General features: G+C 37.6%; 2 protein-coding genes across 3 annotated transcripts in view; both read left to right on the top strand.

The window, feature by feature from the left end:
• Positions 1-6037: 6037 nt before the first annotated feature.
• Positions 6038-16592, top strand: part of LOC128692307 (uncharacterized) — a 28750-nt gene continuing 18195 nt past the window's right edge. The window contains exon 1 of one of the 2 annotated variants that reach the window (XM_053781382.2): positions 6038-6197. The gene's annotated coding sequence lies outside the window, so the exon portion shown is untranslated. Of the gene's footprint in view, positions 6198-6816; positions 6869-16592 lie in introns of those variants that run through there. The other variant, XM_053781383.2, reaches the window with a different exon arrangement.
• Positions 6900-10334, top strand: dor (vacuolar protein sorting-associated protein 18 dor). Its single transcript, XM_053781381.2, has one exon. It carries the CDS (start codon positions 7285-7287, stop codon positions 10204-10206), a length of 2922 nt encoding a protein of 973 aa, XP_053637356.1. The 5' UTR covers positions 6900-7284; the 3' UTR covers positions 10207-10334.

Genomic DNA, 16592 nt, shown 5'->3' with positions numbered 1-16592 from the left:
ATTATCCCAATTGTAATAATCAAAATTCATTTCCTAAAAATAGTTGCATAGGTGCATATCAAGTAGCAAGAATCAGAAATAATGATTCTCAACAAGGTAAGAAGAATAAGTACCCTCCTAAGAGTAGCCCATTTAATAAGAAACCAGTCAGAGAAAAGAGAGATTGTCTCTTCTGCAAGGGTACTCATTTTTCTAAGAATTGCAATGCATACAATTCATGGAATGATAAAGTTGAAAGATTGGAGGAACTTGACAGATGTATCAGGTGTTTGGGTAATCACAATGTAAAGGATTGTTATGCCAAATAAAACTTCTGTTATCAATGTCACAAAGGAAGACACTATATAGTCATTTGTAAAGGTCTATATGATAATGTTGATAATAATGATAATGTTGACAATGCTGACACAACAGTGGCTAATGTAAAAATTGCTGCTAATATTAATAATGATGATTTTGCTGAAGTAGCCTTACCCGTGTTACAGGTAAAAGTTGATGATAAAAGGAGTAAATAAAAAAATGTAACTGCATTATTAAACGTAAATGTCTTGACGGCATGAAAGTACAGATGGGAGATCCCACAACTTTAAAATTATCTGGTTTTCTCTCAGATAAAAGAGCTCAATTGTATGACACTGTTTATGTAACTGTCAGGTTGGGCAATGAGAAAAAATGTGTTAATGCAGTAATTGTAGATAGACTTCCAGAGAAAATATCTACAGTAGGGCTTAGTAAAGCTACAGAAAGACTTTCACATAATGTAAATTTAGCACCTTCTGGTGTAAGTGATGATTCTGTAGGCCCAATAAATATTTTGATAGGTAGTGACTATTATGCCTCCTTTGTAAAGGGTATGGTAAAGAAATGTGGTGTCACCCTTTTGAAGACTGCAGGAGGCCATGTAATGTATGGTAGGATTCCTCGTAATAATAATTCATGACTAGAGGAAACTACAAATACCATAACTGTGTGTCTTACTCATGAAGTTGTACCCCAGTATAATTCTTCCATAGAGAATGGTGTTGAGCCAGTGCATAAATTGTGGGAATTAGACAGCATTGGAATAAATGTAAATGAAGAAAGTCCAGACGATTCTTTTACTCAGGAGCAATACCTGAGAGATGTAAAATTTGAATCTGGACAATACTGGGTACGACTTCCGTGGAGACTGAACCATCCAGAATTGCCCACTAATTACAGAATGGCATATGGACAATTAAAGGCTCAGCTCCGCGAACTGAGTAAGACACCAGAATTGTTAACTGCATATAATGATATAATTGCTGAACAGTTAATTAATAAATTTATAGAAGAGGTACCTCCTGAGCAAGCCAAAAATTATGGTTACTATTTGCCCCATCACGGAGTGAAGAAGGATTCTAAGACCACTCCTCTGAGAACTGTGTTTAATTGTAGTGCCAGGAGTAACAAAAATGTACCTAGTTTAAATGACTGTTTGATGACAGGTCCGTCATTGACGGAAAAATTAGGAGATATCTTATTAAATTTCAGGATGAAAAATTATGCCTTTACGGCTGACATAAGTAAAGCTTTCCTAAGAGTGGGTTTACAAGAGGCTGACCGGGATTGTACCCGCTTCTTATGGCCTGAGAATCCTAGTGACCCACTTAGCCCTATGAAAACCTTTCGCTTTAGAAGCGTATTATTTGGTGCTACATCCAGTCCGTTCCTACTTCAAGCGACGATAAATGCACACCTTAAACGTACGGGAAGTCCATTGGGTAAAGTAATGAGCAAACAATTTTATGTGGGCAATTTCCTGGGTGTGACGTCAACTGAAGAGGAACTGTTAATGACTTATGGAGAGGCTAATAAAATAATGCAAAGTGCAAATATGCCTCTGAGGGAATGGAATAGTAATTCGTCCAAGTTAAAGGATAAAATAAGTAAAGATTACCCTGGAGATAAAGTGCCAAAATGGAGTAATGTATTGGGTTTAACTTGGGATACTGAGTATTACAACCCAGGATTCCAAATGGCCTGTTATCCCAGGTGTAATGGGAGCAAAATAAACACAGCAGAAAAAGTTTAGACTTATATTATCCTTCACCAATTTAGAACAGCAATATGTACACTATGTACAGTGATAAGTATAGTGCACTCCATGGTAAGCAAGGCAGAAATAGAAGCCACAAGATAGCAGACCGTGCTTCAACCAGCTCTAGAATGGAAATGACAAGGACAGACAGGAGAGTGGTACCCACATAACCTCTGCGATTGCCAAAACCATCTTCTTATTGGCTAGAACCTGGTCACTAATTGAACGACGGGGCCCCATCATCAACTCTTAGCAACCTGGTTCGCTGGTTGGGGGAGACAGCCTGTAAATGAGGATGTGTACATGTGCCGAATAAAGGTTACGTACTCTTTGCATGCCACACTGAGAGAGATTTGTTAATGTTAAAACCTAATAATTACAGTATGCCCAATAAATTAACTAAGAGAGTTTTGCTTGCTGAAGTTTCTAAATGTTTTGATCCACTAGGTTTAGTGTCACCCCTTACTATAAGAGGGAAATTGTTAATTCAGGAAGCATGGAAACTTAAATGTGCTTGGGATAAAATTCTACCTGAGGAATTCATTAACAGGTGGGATGAATTAATTGGTGATTATGAAAAAATTCCAATGTTGGAGTTCCCACGCCAGATGGCTAATCCAAATGGGAAAAATGTACTCCACGTTTTTTGTGATGCTTCAAAATTGGCATATGGAGCAGTTGTTTACCTTCAGTGTAATAGTGTTATTTCTCTTGTTATGTCTAAGGTTAAAGTGTCTCCAATTAAATCACGTACCTTGCCTCAGTTGGAATTAACAGCCATTTATGTAGGTGTCAAATTAGCTAATTATGTAAGAAATAAGTTGCAGGAGGTAAATATTAGTGACACTGTAATTTGGTCTGATAATGAGGTATCCTTACAATGGATTCGCATTGGAAACAGTAAAATTGTGTATGTACAAAACAGAGTCGCTGAAATTTATCAGATGCAAGAGAAGTATAATAGTTTGGGTCAGCATTTGTTAACATTTAATCATATACCTGGTGAGGAGAATCCAGCTGATTTCTTGTCTTGAGGTTTACCTTATGCTAAATTTGTAAATGCTGTATCATGGTTTAAAGGACCGAGCTGGTTGGTAAATAAAGCTAATTGGCCTGTACAAAAGGCGTATATTGCTCCTGTTGAAATTATTGTGACCACCGCTCCAATAGTTTGTCCTTCCTTAGCCATTGATATAAATAGGTATTCTTCTTTACTCAATGTAACTAAGTTGGTGTTTAAATTTCTAAACAAGATGAATATATCATATAAGTTTTCACATCCTCTTGAATATTGGATAAAGAGGGTACAGGAGAAAATCTATGGAAATGAGATTAAATTGATGATGGAAAGAAAAATTGTGAAAGGTTCTATAATAGAGAAATTGGGGCTGTATTTAGAGAACAATGTAATTAGGTGCAGAGGTAGGTTACAAAATGCTGAATTGGGTGATTATGCTAAACACCCTATCTTACTGCCCAAAACTCATCATCTAACAAATTTAATTGTTCTAAATGCCCATAAAAATGTAATGCATGGTGGGGTACAAGATACCTTAAATTGTATTAGGGAAACTTTCTGGATTCCACAAGGATGGCAAAGTGTAAAAAGGGTGATTAAATCTTGTGTAATATGTCGCCGTGTGGATGCCAGATCCTATATGTGCCCAGGTCCTCCACCATTGCCAAATGAGCAATTTGAATTGTTTAGCAACGAACTCCGGCCGGCTGCAGTGTGGAAAATACTGTATATATTTTCCAGAAATTCAGTATTTATATGTAAATAGATGGCCATACTGTATTTAATAATATTTATGTCATAGAAAACGGAAAGCCTGCGTCGGTGCAGACGAGACTCGCCATCTTGGTTTTGAATTTTGTACAAACGTTGGTATAATGGGAAGAATTTTTCGTGCTCTAGAGGCTAAAATTGTGTTGACACCTCTCAAATAGGAGGCGAAATTGGTGGATGTGCATTCCTGCACAAGCTCTCTAGATTTGTGTGTAATTCTGGCCAGCATTATTTTCATAGATTTAGTTAAAGTGAGGTTTTCTGAGTATTTATTATTATTATTAAAGATTCGCCGGTATTCTCCCGGCCCAGGCCTTTTCCAAGTGGTGGCCCGGCCTTGGCTCCCTCTTTAGGGACTGTCTGAGACCTAAATCTCCCATGGGAGGAGGCACAAGTACCTCCTCATCTTTGGGACCAACTGTCCCCAGGCCTAGCCACAAACTAGGCCTCTCTGGTCTGTCATCCCCGCCCCAAGGGGGCTAATGGGAATGACAGTCTTGTGAGCTGTAAGCTCGGGCTCAGGCACCTACCCTACCCTAGAAGGGTTAGGCATGGTGTCGATGTTTCTGAGTATTTTTTTTTTTTCGCCGGTATTCTCCCGGCCCGGGTCTTTTCCAAGTAGTGGTGACCCGGCCTTGGCTCCCTATCTGGGGAGTGTCTCGAGACTTAAGTCTCCCATGGGAGGAGGCACAGTACCTCCTCATCTTTGGGACTAAGTGTCCCCAGGCCTAGCCACAGTCCCCACCCTCACGGGGCTCGTAGGGAGAAGCTAGGCCTCTGGTCTGCCATCTACCCCGCCTCAAAGGGGCTCGTGGGGATGGCAGTCTTATGAGCTGCAGATGTCTGAGTATGATACACATTAATCTCCAGTCAAATTGGCGAGTGATATTAAGATATATTTTCCTTCTGTTATGTAATTGTGTATATATATAACCATTTATTATTTTTAATATACAGTCCACAAATTTATATATTTACCAGTATTCCTGGTGTATGTATATTTAATTTAATTAACAGGTCAAGAGCAACTTGTGGTTATGACAGTGGTAGGTATCGAAGGGGGACATTTTTTGCGACCTAGGTGTCCCAAATTCCTACTTGTCTATGTAACATTGACAAATAATAATTATCTTTGTTGTCATTTACTGTTATGTACATAATTAGTTACATTCAGATAAATGCAATTTTCCACAAAATTGTACTATTGTAAATTGTGCTACACTGTACTTGTAATATTTTGCTACCTTTATATTGTAAATTGTACTAATTGTAGTGTGTAAGTATATTAATAATAGTCTGCCAGAAATGCATAAGTATGTTAGTGGTTGTGTTTGTATTTAACAACATCTTAATACATGTAAACTACACATTGTGTACTACACAAAGAAATGTAGTTATCTTCTTATTTCATTTGAGACACATTTCTCTTATCAGGTACAATACAAATTTTATTTTTTGCAAAGGTAACAATGTGTGTTTTACATTTTATAAAGTGTTGTTTAAGTACAAAGAAAACCACTAACATGCCTGGCAGACTACTCCTAATACTGTATTTCAAATTAGACATAGGTTATAGAGTGGTAAATTTTAGTTATTCTTTATTTTATCTTATTACTAAAGTTAGGTAGCTAATTTTTTATATAATTAATGAGAATTAAATTAGTGAAGTAGCATAATACAAATAAAAGTATTACAATTAGTACAAGTTCCAATTTTACAACAGTACAATTTTTAATAAGTATAATTTTTTAAATTTATTAAAATGTAAATTTTTAAGGATTTTTTGAGACGTTTCAAACTGTGCAAGAAAGGTATAAAATACCGACAATATGAAAGTTAAGACACATGTGCAACATCTGGATATCTTTATTGTAGACGTTTCGCCATCCAGTGGCTTTATCAATACAGATTCTAGGACATAATATGAAGACAGTAGAACTATATACAAAAGATGAATCTTATTCATCATCTTGCTGGTATCATATATTAATCTTACTATACTTATTGGACACAGCAGCAACATGGTGGAATATTAGTACACAGAATATCCCCACTTTCTGCCTATAGCACAGAGCCTTCATAATGACAACTGCTGTTCGTCGCACGTCAAACCTGGTTTAATATATTATTATCAATGATCATCAGTCCTCATCATACTACTGGATACACCACACACTGGTGGTGATATATTGCACCATCACGTGTAACCTTGAGCACCATAAAAACCTTGCACCAACAGCTATTCCTGTTCCTTACGTGTGCGGGTTTACTCACTCCACTAGTCTGCCTGTCTTTCTCACAAGATTCTCAAATAACTCGGTGTTTTATCAAGAATTTCCACAACTTTAGGTAAGATATACCTGAGAGATATGTTACCCTGGTATGTTCTTCCTTAATATAACAAGGATTTTTTGTATTTTCTAAGACTGAATGAATCATTGTGTGTTATCCCGATCTGTATATTTTAAACAGGAATATTTAGCTAATATATTAATCATGCAGGATGTTTAGTTATTATAATGGTGTCTAATATTCTGACTCGCCAAAGTGGTAATTATTTATAAATATAAAATAAAATCGCGTAGAGATGCATATACTATACGGTGGTTAGTGTTCTGAAAGCAGGATACGTACAGGTTCCCATTGTTAAGGAAATTATTAAAGTTATTAATAGTCAGATATATATATATATATATATATATATATATATATATATATATATATATATATATATATATATATATATATATATATATATATATATATATATATATATATATATATATATATATATATATATATATATATATATATATATATATATATATATATATATATATATATATATATATATATATATATATATATATATATATATATATATATATATATATATATATATATATATATATATATATATATATATATATTTATATATATTTATATATAAATAATGCAGACCTGAAAATTGTGAGGGAGGTTATTATTGTGGCTGAGTTGGCAGGTCTTAACTGCTCGCTGTATGTATTGTGTTCCTTCCAAGTATTAACCATTTTCTTGGTACATCTCCATTATTATTATTATCAATATTAGAGCAAGCATAACTTTTGATATGTGTAATAGAGCTTTGAAGGCATGTAGAGTGTTTGTAGAGGATATAATGTGTTAAGAACCATCGACTCATCACCAACACTCTGGTCACAAGGGTGGGAGGAGCTCTGACTATTATACTACATAAATGACTCCACACACACTGCCTCCTACAAAATAATCACTCCAGATACACTACAAGAAACAGTGACAATATTTTCACTGGTTTTGGGATGTTGAGCAGTGTGGGAGACTGAGAAGCTCAGTGTTACTACACTAGTGCAAGATATCTTACACTGAATGTAGTTTACAGCTATCAAGAAGGTTATATAGAAAAGTAAGAGCCATGGCTACTTTATTTGACCAGTATGAGTCCCTGCAGTATGGGCTGAGTGGCGGCTACAAACATTCCATACTTGGCACTACAACTTTCAAGAATCAAAAACTGGAGGAAGAAGCTGCAATATTCTTGAAAGATCGCCAAGTTAACTTCATTCCTACACATCCTATTACTCATCTAGTTGTGTCCAACCATCACCTGGTCTTGGCCATGGCTAACAAGAAGTTAATACGAATAAATTTGCTTCAGTCCAACCCTAGCAATATAGAAGATCAAGAAGTGGACATTAGCAAATTTGCTCTGCAAGCAAAGATTCACAACATCTTTCTTGACCCAACAGGACAGCACCTCTTGATCAGTATTGTGAGTAGAGATGGGAACACTCCTGTAGACATGCTTTATCTGCCTCTGCGTTCTAATAAGCCAAAGTCAACCAATAAATTAAAAGGTCATCTTGTAACAGCTGTGGGGTGGAATCAGAAGAACCAGTCTGACAGCGTGACCGGACCAGTTTTGGTTGGAACGAGCAAAGGAGTGATTTTAGAAATGGAATTTACTTCGGATGAAAGACTTTTCCAGTCAAGTCATGAGGAATATTGTAAACAACTCTTTGACATAGGGAAGGATGTGCCTGTTACAGTGACTATGTTAGAAATCCATAGCAGTCCAACTGATGAGCTAAAATTTCTTGTGCTGTGTACTACTCACGACAAATTGTATCAGTTTTCAGGGCATATCAAGTCTTTAGAGGAAAGGCCAGTGTTTGTGTCAGTTTTTAGTAACTATTTAGGTTTACCGCCAAGGTTCGTTGAATTGCCCAGTAAGTGGAAAAACTCGTGGCTTCAGCTATATCATCCTCCAAATTCTTTGACACCTAAACATTTTGCATGGCTTTCTGAACAGGGTGTGTACACTGGAGATATTGTTTGGACAGGACCGCCAGATGATATGATAGTCAATAAAAAGCTCCACGCAAATCCTGAAGGCATTGAGAATAACGGCATTCCCTGTGGTATGATTGTTTGTGAGTTCCACGTTCTTATTGTGTGGCCAGACAAGATACGTGGATTGTGCATTCTTAATAATCAAGTTGTGTTTGAAGGTACGGTACCAGAGGAATGTGGAAAATTGATTGGGATATCGAAAGATTTGGTGAAAGGAACAATTTGGATTTATGCAGAAAGAGGAGTTTTTAAGTATAAGGTTGACAGAGAAGGGAGGAATGTGTGGCGAATATATCTAGATCATGGAAATTATGAACTGGCCAAGAAACATTGTAAATCAGACCCTTCATGTCTGTCTGTTGTGTTGTTACAAGAGGCTCAAGACCTCTTTCAAAAGAAAGAGTACCTTCAGAGTGCTATGCTTTTTGCTAAAACATTAACTTCATTTGAAGAAATAAGCTTGAAATTTGTTGAAGTAGAACAGGAAGAGGCATTAAAAATTTATTTACATGAGAAGTTGGATGCCCTGAAAGTGAGTGAGCAAACTCAGGTTACTTTAGTGGTGATGTGGTTGCTAGAGTTGTACCTCAAGCAGTTGGGGAACTTGCGGGATGCAGGAAAGCAAAACACCCAAGAGTACAGTAACTGTGATGAGCAGTTAAAAACTCTTCTTCGGGACCCAAAAGTACGTCAGTGTGTGACGAATAATTCAACGGCAATTTACGAGTTACTCTCTTCACATGATGATCAGGATAATTATGTGAGTGTTTCACTGATGCTCAAAGACTACGATCGGGTGCTACGTCATCTAATGCGTCATGGACGTCACACTGAGGCCCTGGAGGTATTGGCAACAAGAGGGTCTGAACAGTTGTTTTACCAACATTTTCCTGCACTGATGCAAACTGTTCCAGAAGCTGCAGTAGATGCCTTGATTTCACAGGGTAGGAGAATAAATCCTATAAAGTTACTTCCAAGCCTTGTTCATTGCCATACCTCACATGGCAGTGGGGCAGATATTCTTCGCTATTTAGAGTATTGTGTTGATAAATTAGAAGTTACTGATGAAGTACTGCATAATTTTTTGATAACCCTTTATGCCACTGAAGCTCCAGAAAAATTATTGCCGTACTTCAAGTTGCAGGGTGATGATAGTCAGAGTGTCCATTATGATGTCAAATTTGCTCTTAGGGAATGTATGTCAGTTGGGGAGGATAAAGCATGTGTGCACATACTCACCACCATGGGGCTTTATCAGGAAGCTGTAGAGTTAGCATTAAAGCTAGATACATCTTTAGCCAAGGCAACTGCAAATCGTCCTAAATATGATCAAGATTTGAGGAAAAAGCTTTGGCTAATGATTGCAGCTCATGTAGTTCAGGAAGAACAAGATGTGTCACGTGCCATGGAGGTCCTGAGGGAATGTGATCTTATTAAGATTGAGGACATTCTTCCATTTTTCCCAGACTTTGTAACAATTGATCAGTTTAAGGATGCCATATGTTCTTCACTTCAAGAATATAACCAACACATAGAAGATCTTAAACAAGAGATGGATGATGCATCTAAAGCAGCAGAGAATATTCGTAAAGATATTCAGAAGTTTAAGCAGAAGTTTTCATACGTACACTCACAAGATCGATGTTGCGAATGCAACTATCCTCTTCTTACAAGACCATTTTATTTGTTTCCTTGCTCTCACAAGTTCCATCAAGACTGTTTGTCAGACTCAGTCATGGGCTATTTAAGTGAGGTAAAACAAAAGAAAGTTTCAGAGCTAAAGGGAAAATTATTGGCAATATCTAATGATGAGTGTGGAATAGGAACAGCAGGATTTTGGGGCGATAGAGAGCAAATTAGAGCAGAAATAGACAGCTTGGTGGCAGGGGAGTGCCTCTATTGTGGTGAAAATGTTGTGTCCAATATCGACTCTCCATTTATCAGTAATAGAGACTGGGATGCTCTTATGGCTGAATGGCAGTAAGGAAGCTGCTTTCCATAATGTACAATTTGTGATCTGTTAATTAAAGGAAGATAATTTTTTGTAATTTATATATATTGTATATTTTACTTTATTTAATGTCATAATGTTTTATATATGTATGTATGTATGTAATATATATATATATATATATATATATATATATATATATATATATATATATATATATATATATATATATATATATATATATATATATATATATAAATGAGAGCTGTATTTCTAATTTATATTTGAACTACTGTGCAGTACTATCTGTTGTATACTCTGTTAGTACATTAGTGCTTCATTTAATACAAATTTTGTAAATGTCCAACAAATTTGGAGATTATATTGCTTTGTATCATGATACTGTACATCTGCTTTATAATTGAAATGATAAAATTTTGAATATTAATTGCCTATCTCAGAAATGAATCAATAAAATGTATTTAATGGATTAATTTTTGTTACCTACCTCTTCCTCTTTCTCTGTAGTTACAACTAAATAATGATCTGATATATCTGTTGCCCCTCAAAAAACATGCACATCCAGAAGTCTACCCATCAACCTTTTCTCTACTAATGCTGGATTAATATAATAATAAAGTATAGTGTTATTAAAAATGAGGTGCTGTAAGGTTACTAGAGAGTTCCTTATATAATGTTATAAAAAGTATATATGAGTTACAAGATGAGGTAGTGCTTCAGCCACTGGAAATTAAAGAAAATTGTGATATATGTACTGTACTGTATTTAATACTGAAGACAGGACACAACACACTTGCCCAATACTTGGGTTCTTATGTCAGTGTTGGAGTCTTGGTTAAATGGTTAAAACTACTATTTTTTTTTTCTTCTTCTTCTTCTTCTTCTTCTTCAACAAGTTGGCCACCTCCCACCTAGGCAGGGTGACCCAAAAGGAAAGAAAATCCCCCAAAACGAAAATAATTTCATCATCGTTCAACACTTTCACCTCGCTCATACGTAATCACTGTTTTTGCAGAGGCACCCAGATAAAACAGTTTAGAAGCAAATATAAAGATATATTACACATCCCTCCAAACTGCCAATATCCCAAACCCCTCCTTTAAAATGCAGGCATAGTACTTCATATTCCCAATACTCAAGTCCAGCTATATAAAAATAACCAGTTTCCCTGAATCCCTTCACTAAATACTGTATTACCCTGCTCACACTCAACAGCTCGTCAGGTCCCAAAAACCATTCATCTCCATTTACTCCTATCTAACGTGCTCATGCACGCTTGCTGGAAGTCCAAGCTCCTCGCCCACTAAACCACCTTTACCCCGTCCCTCCAACCTTTTCAAGGACGACCCCTACCCCACCTTCCTTCCACTACAGATTTATACGCTCTCCATGTCATTCTACTTTGATCCATTCTCTAAATGACCTATCTCAGAAATGAATCAAAATGTATTTTGGATTAATTTTTGTTACCTACCTCTTCCTCTTTCTCTGTAGCTACAACTAAATAATGATCTGATATATCTGTTGCCCCTCAAAAAACATGCACATCTAGAGGTCTACACATCAATCTTTTATCTACTAATGCTGGATTAATTTCCACACTTCTAATTCTCTGCATAATATTTACACCACACATTGCCCTTAGGAGGACATCTCCACTGCCTCCAACCACCTTCTCGCTGCAGCATTTACAACAAAAGCTTCACACCCACATAGGAGTGTTGGTACCACTATACTTTCATACATTCTTTTCTTTGCCTCCATTGATAATGTTTTTTTGTCAAAACATATACCTCAATGCACCACTCACCTTTTTTCCCTCATCAATTCTATGGTTAACCTCATCCTTCACAAACCTATCTGCTGACACATCAACTCCCAAATATCTGGAAACATTCACTTCTTCCATACTCCTCCTCTCCAATGTGATATCCAGTTTTTCTTTATCTAAATCATTTAATACCCTCATCACCTTACTCTTATCTATGTTCACTTTCAACTTTTTACCTTCACACACCCTCCCAAACTCGTCCACTAATCTTTGCAACTTTTCTTTAGAATCACCCATAAGCACAGTATCATAAGCAAAAAGTAACTGTGTTAACTCCCATTTTGTATTTGATTCCCCATAATTTAATCCCACCCCTCTCCCCAACACCCTAGCATTTACTTCTTTTACAACCCCATCTATAAATATATTAAACAATCATGGTGACATTACACATCCCTGTCTGAGACCTACTTTTACCGGGAAGTAATCTCCCTCTCTTCTACACACCCTAACCTAATCCTCACTATCCTCATAAAAACTTTACAGCATTTAGTAACTTGCCACCTATTCCATATACTACTTGCAACATCTGCCATATTGCTTCCCTATCCACTCTATCATATGCCTTTTCTAAATCCATAAATGCAATGAAAACTTCCCTACCTTTATCTAAATACTGTTCACATATATCTTCTACTTTGTTGGGTTTATGAGGGCCACTGACAGCAAACGCCGTATCGAGCCCAGTTTTTCGATGGGACTAGAAAAAATTGTTGCCCAAGGCTGGGCATTGAGAGAAAAGGAACAAAAGTTCCTTTGTAAATAGAGATAGAAACTGGAAGTTTCCAATTAGATCTGGTGGACCCCCTTGCCAAGCCCCAGCAGAGAGGGACGCCAACACCCCCACCTGAGTTCAGTAACCGGCTTCCCACCAAAGACCGTTAAAGAATTTCCCGCAGAGCGGAAAAAATGGAACTGGCTAAAGTAAGCCGATGAACAGGTGCCCCTCCTGTAGAGTGCCCGGTAGGCTAAATAGATGAGGACAAGCGTCCCAGTGAGAATGGGGGAAATTTGTCACTGATACTCAGGCGAGAGAGAGAGATGTCTACCCCCGACAAAGGCTGGCGCAGAAGTATCCTGTTCACATATATGCTTCAATGTAAACACTTGATCTACACATCCCCTACCCACTAAAACCTCCTTGCTCATCTGCAATCCTACTCTCTGTCTTACCTCTAATTCTTTCAGTAATAACCCTACCATACACTTTCCCTTGTATACTCGGTAAACTTATTCCCCTATAATTTTTACAATCTCTTTTGTCCCCCTTCCCTTTATATAAAGGAACTATACATACTCTCTGCCAATTCCTAGGTACCTTCCCCTCTTCCATACATTTATTAAACAAAAATACCAACCACTCCAACACTATGTCCCCCCCTGCTTTTAACATTTCTGTCATGATCCCATCAGTTCCAGCTGCTTTACCTCCTTTCATTCTATGTAATGCCTCACGCACCTCCCCCACACTCACACCCTGCTCTTCTTCACTCCTAAAAGATGTTATACCTCCCTGGCCAGTGCATGAAATGGCCACCTCCCTTTCTTCATCGACATTTAAAAGTTCCTCAAAATATTCCTGCCATCTACCCAATACCTCCAGCTCCCCATCTACTAACTCCCCTACTCTGTTTTTAACTGACAGATCCATTTGTTCCCTAGGCTTTCTTAACTGTATCTCAATTCAAATTTTTTTTCTTGTTTTCATCAAAATTTCTTGACAGTGCCTCTCCCACTCTTATCATCAGCTCTCCTTTTGCATTCTCTCACCACTCTCTTCACCTTTCTTTTGCTCTCCATATACTCTGCTCTTCTTATAACACTTCTACTTTGTAAAAGCCTCTCATAAGCTACCTTTTTCTCTTTTATCACACCCTTCACTTCATTATTCCACCAATCACTCCTCTTTCCTCCTGCACCCACCCTCCTATAGCCACAAACTTCTGCCCCACATTCTAATACACTGTACTGCATTTTTAAAACTATTCCAACTCTCTTCAACCCCCAACCCCCACTACTTATACTTGCATTAGCCTACCTTTCTGCCAATAGTTGCTTATATCTCACATTAACTTCCTTCTCCCTTAGTTCATACACTTTCACCTCTTTCTTACATGTTATTTCCATTTTCCTTTCATCCCATCTACCTCTTACTCTAACTGTAGCTACAACTAAATAATGATCCAATATATCAGTTGCCCCTCTATAAACATGTACATCCTGAAGCCTACCCATCAACCTTTTATCCACCAATACATAATCTAACAAACTACTTTCATTACGTGCTGTATCATACCTTGTATACTTATTTGTCCTATTTTTTCATAAAATATGTATTACCTGTTACCAAACCTCTTTCTGCACATAGGTCAATTAAAGGCTCCCCATTTTCATTTACTCCTGGCACCCTAAATTTACCAATTACTCCCTCCACATCATTTTTACCCACTTTAGCATTGAAATCCCCAACCACAAGTACTCTCACACTTGGTTCAAAACTCCCCATGCACTCACTCACCATTTCCCTAAATCTCTCTCCTCTACACTTCTCTCTTCTCCAGGTGCATAAATGCTTACTATAACCCACTTTTCACACCCAATCCATATTTTACTCCACATAATTCTTGAATTAATACATTTATATTCCCTCTTTTCCTGCCATAACTTGTCCTTCAACATTATTGCTACTCCTACTTTAGCTCTAACTCTATTTAAAACCCCTGACCTAATCCCATTTATTTCTCCCCACTGAAACTCTCCCATGCCATTCAGCTTTGTTTCACTTAAAGCCAGGACATCCATTTGCTTCTCATTCATAACATCCATAATCATCTCTTTCTTATCATTCACACAACATCCACGCACATTCAAACTTTCCACTTTGATGGTTTTCTTTGTTTTCTTTTTAGCAGGCTCTACAGGAAAAGAGGTTTGTGGCATGCAGAGAGTACGTAACCTTTATTCGGCGCATGTACACACCCTCATTTATAGGCTATCTCCCCCAACCAGCAAACCAGGTTGCTAAGAGTTGATGATGGGGCCCCGTTGTTCAACTAGTGACCAGGTTCTAGCCAATAAGAAGATGGTTTTGGCAATCGCAGAGGTTATGTGGGTACCGCTCTCCTGTCTGCCCTTGTCATTCCCATTCTAGAGCTGGTTGAAGCACGGTCTGCTATCTTGTGGCTTCTATTTTTGCCTTGCTTACCGTGGAGTGCACTATACTTATCACTGTACATAGTGTACATACTGCTGTTCTAAATTGGTGAAGGATAATGTAAGTCTAAACTTTTTCTGCTATGTTTATTTTGCTCCCATTACACCCGGGATAACAGGCCATTTGGAATCCTGGGTTGTAATAAGGTTACTAGCCTATTGTTCCTAGCATTTTAGTTGACTTTTACAACATGCATGGCTTATGGAGGAAAAATTCTTATTCCACTTCCCCATGGATATAAAAGGAAAAGCAATAAGAACAAGAACTATTAAGATAAAATCAAAGGAAACTCAGATGAGTGTGTATACATAAATGTGTACATGTATGTGCAGTGTGACATAAATGTAAGTAGAAGTAAAAAGATGTACCTGAAATCTTGCATGTTTATGAGACAAAAAAGACACCAGCAATCCTGTCATCATGTAAAACAATTACAGGCTTTTGTTTTACACTCACTTGGCATGACGGTAGTGCCTCCCTGGGTGGTTGCTGTCTACCAACCTACTACCTATGTTTATTATTTTTTTTACCACATTGCTGCAGCCCACCAAGGTAGTAACCCCAAAAAATAAGAAAACACATTCACTATCATTCATTCAATAGCTGTCTTGCTGAAAGTGTGCAATTACAGTTCAAATGACCCTCTGAAATACTGCTTCCCTACCCCTTTTAGAAGGCAAGCCATGTACAATATGTACTTCTCATCTCCAGGATTTTATCCAGCTAACTGTGGCATGTTTGTGTCATGGTGAGGTGGTGTGAAGTATTCCCTAAAACGACAAAAGTTTTAGAGACTGATAAATTAATGAGGAATGTGTGATAGTGAATTTATGATGTGTAACTGCTATTTTATTACCTGGAGTTTACCTGGAGAGAGTTCCGGGGGTCAACGCCCCTGCAGCCCAGTCTGTGACCAGGCCGCCTGGTGGATCAGAGCCTGATCAACCAGGCTGTTACTGCTGGCTGCACACAAACCAACGTACGAGCCACAGCCTGGCTGGTCAGGAACCGACTTTAGGTGCTTGTCCGGTGCCAGCTTGAAGACTGCCAGGGGTCTGTTGGTAATCCCCCTTATGTATGCTGGGAGGCAGTTGAACAGTCTCGGGCCCCTGACACTTATTGTATGGTCTCTTAACGTGCTAGTGACACCCCTGCTTTTCATTGGGGGGATGTTGCATCATCTGCCAAGTCTTTTGCCAAACTTCTGTGAACAACATAAGTGTATTTTGAGTAACACGAAGCAAAACATAACAAATTGTGAATAGTGCTTCCTTGGAAGCTGGTCTCTAACTGCTGGCCATAGACATGCCAGTTAAACACGAATTGTTTACAAAATATGGATAAAACTACAAG

The sequence above is a fragment of the Cherax quadricarinatus genome, chromosome 53 (assembly GCF_038502225.1).
Source record: "Cherax quadricarinatus isolate ZL_2023a chromosome 53, ASM3850222v1, whole genome shotgun sequence".
Lineage (NCBI taxonomy): Eukaryota > Metazoa > Arthropoda > Malacostraca > Decapoda > Parastacidae > Cherax > Cherax quadricarinatus.
The sequence above is the reverse complement of the archived record's forward strand: the minus strand, read 5'-3'. Positions and strand labels throughout refer to the sequence as shown.

Bases quoted from the DNA above. Each gene is read 5' to 3' on its own strand.
- dor (XM_053781381.2), top strand. From the start codon at position 7,285: ATGGCTACTTTATTTGACCAGTATGAGTCCCTGCAGTATGGGCTGAGT.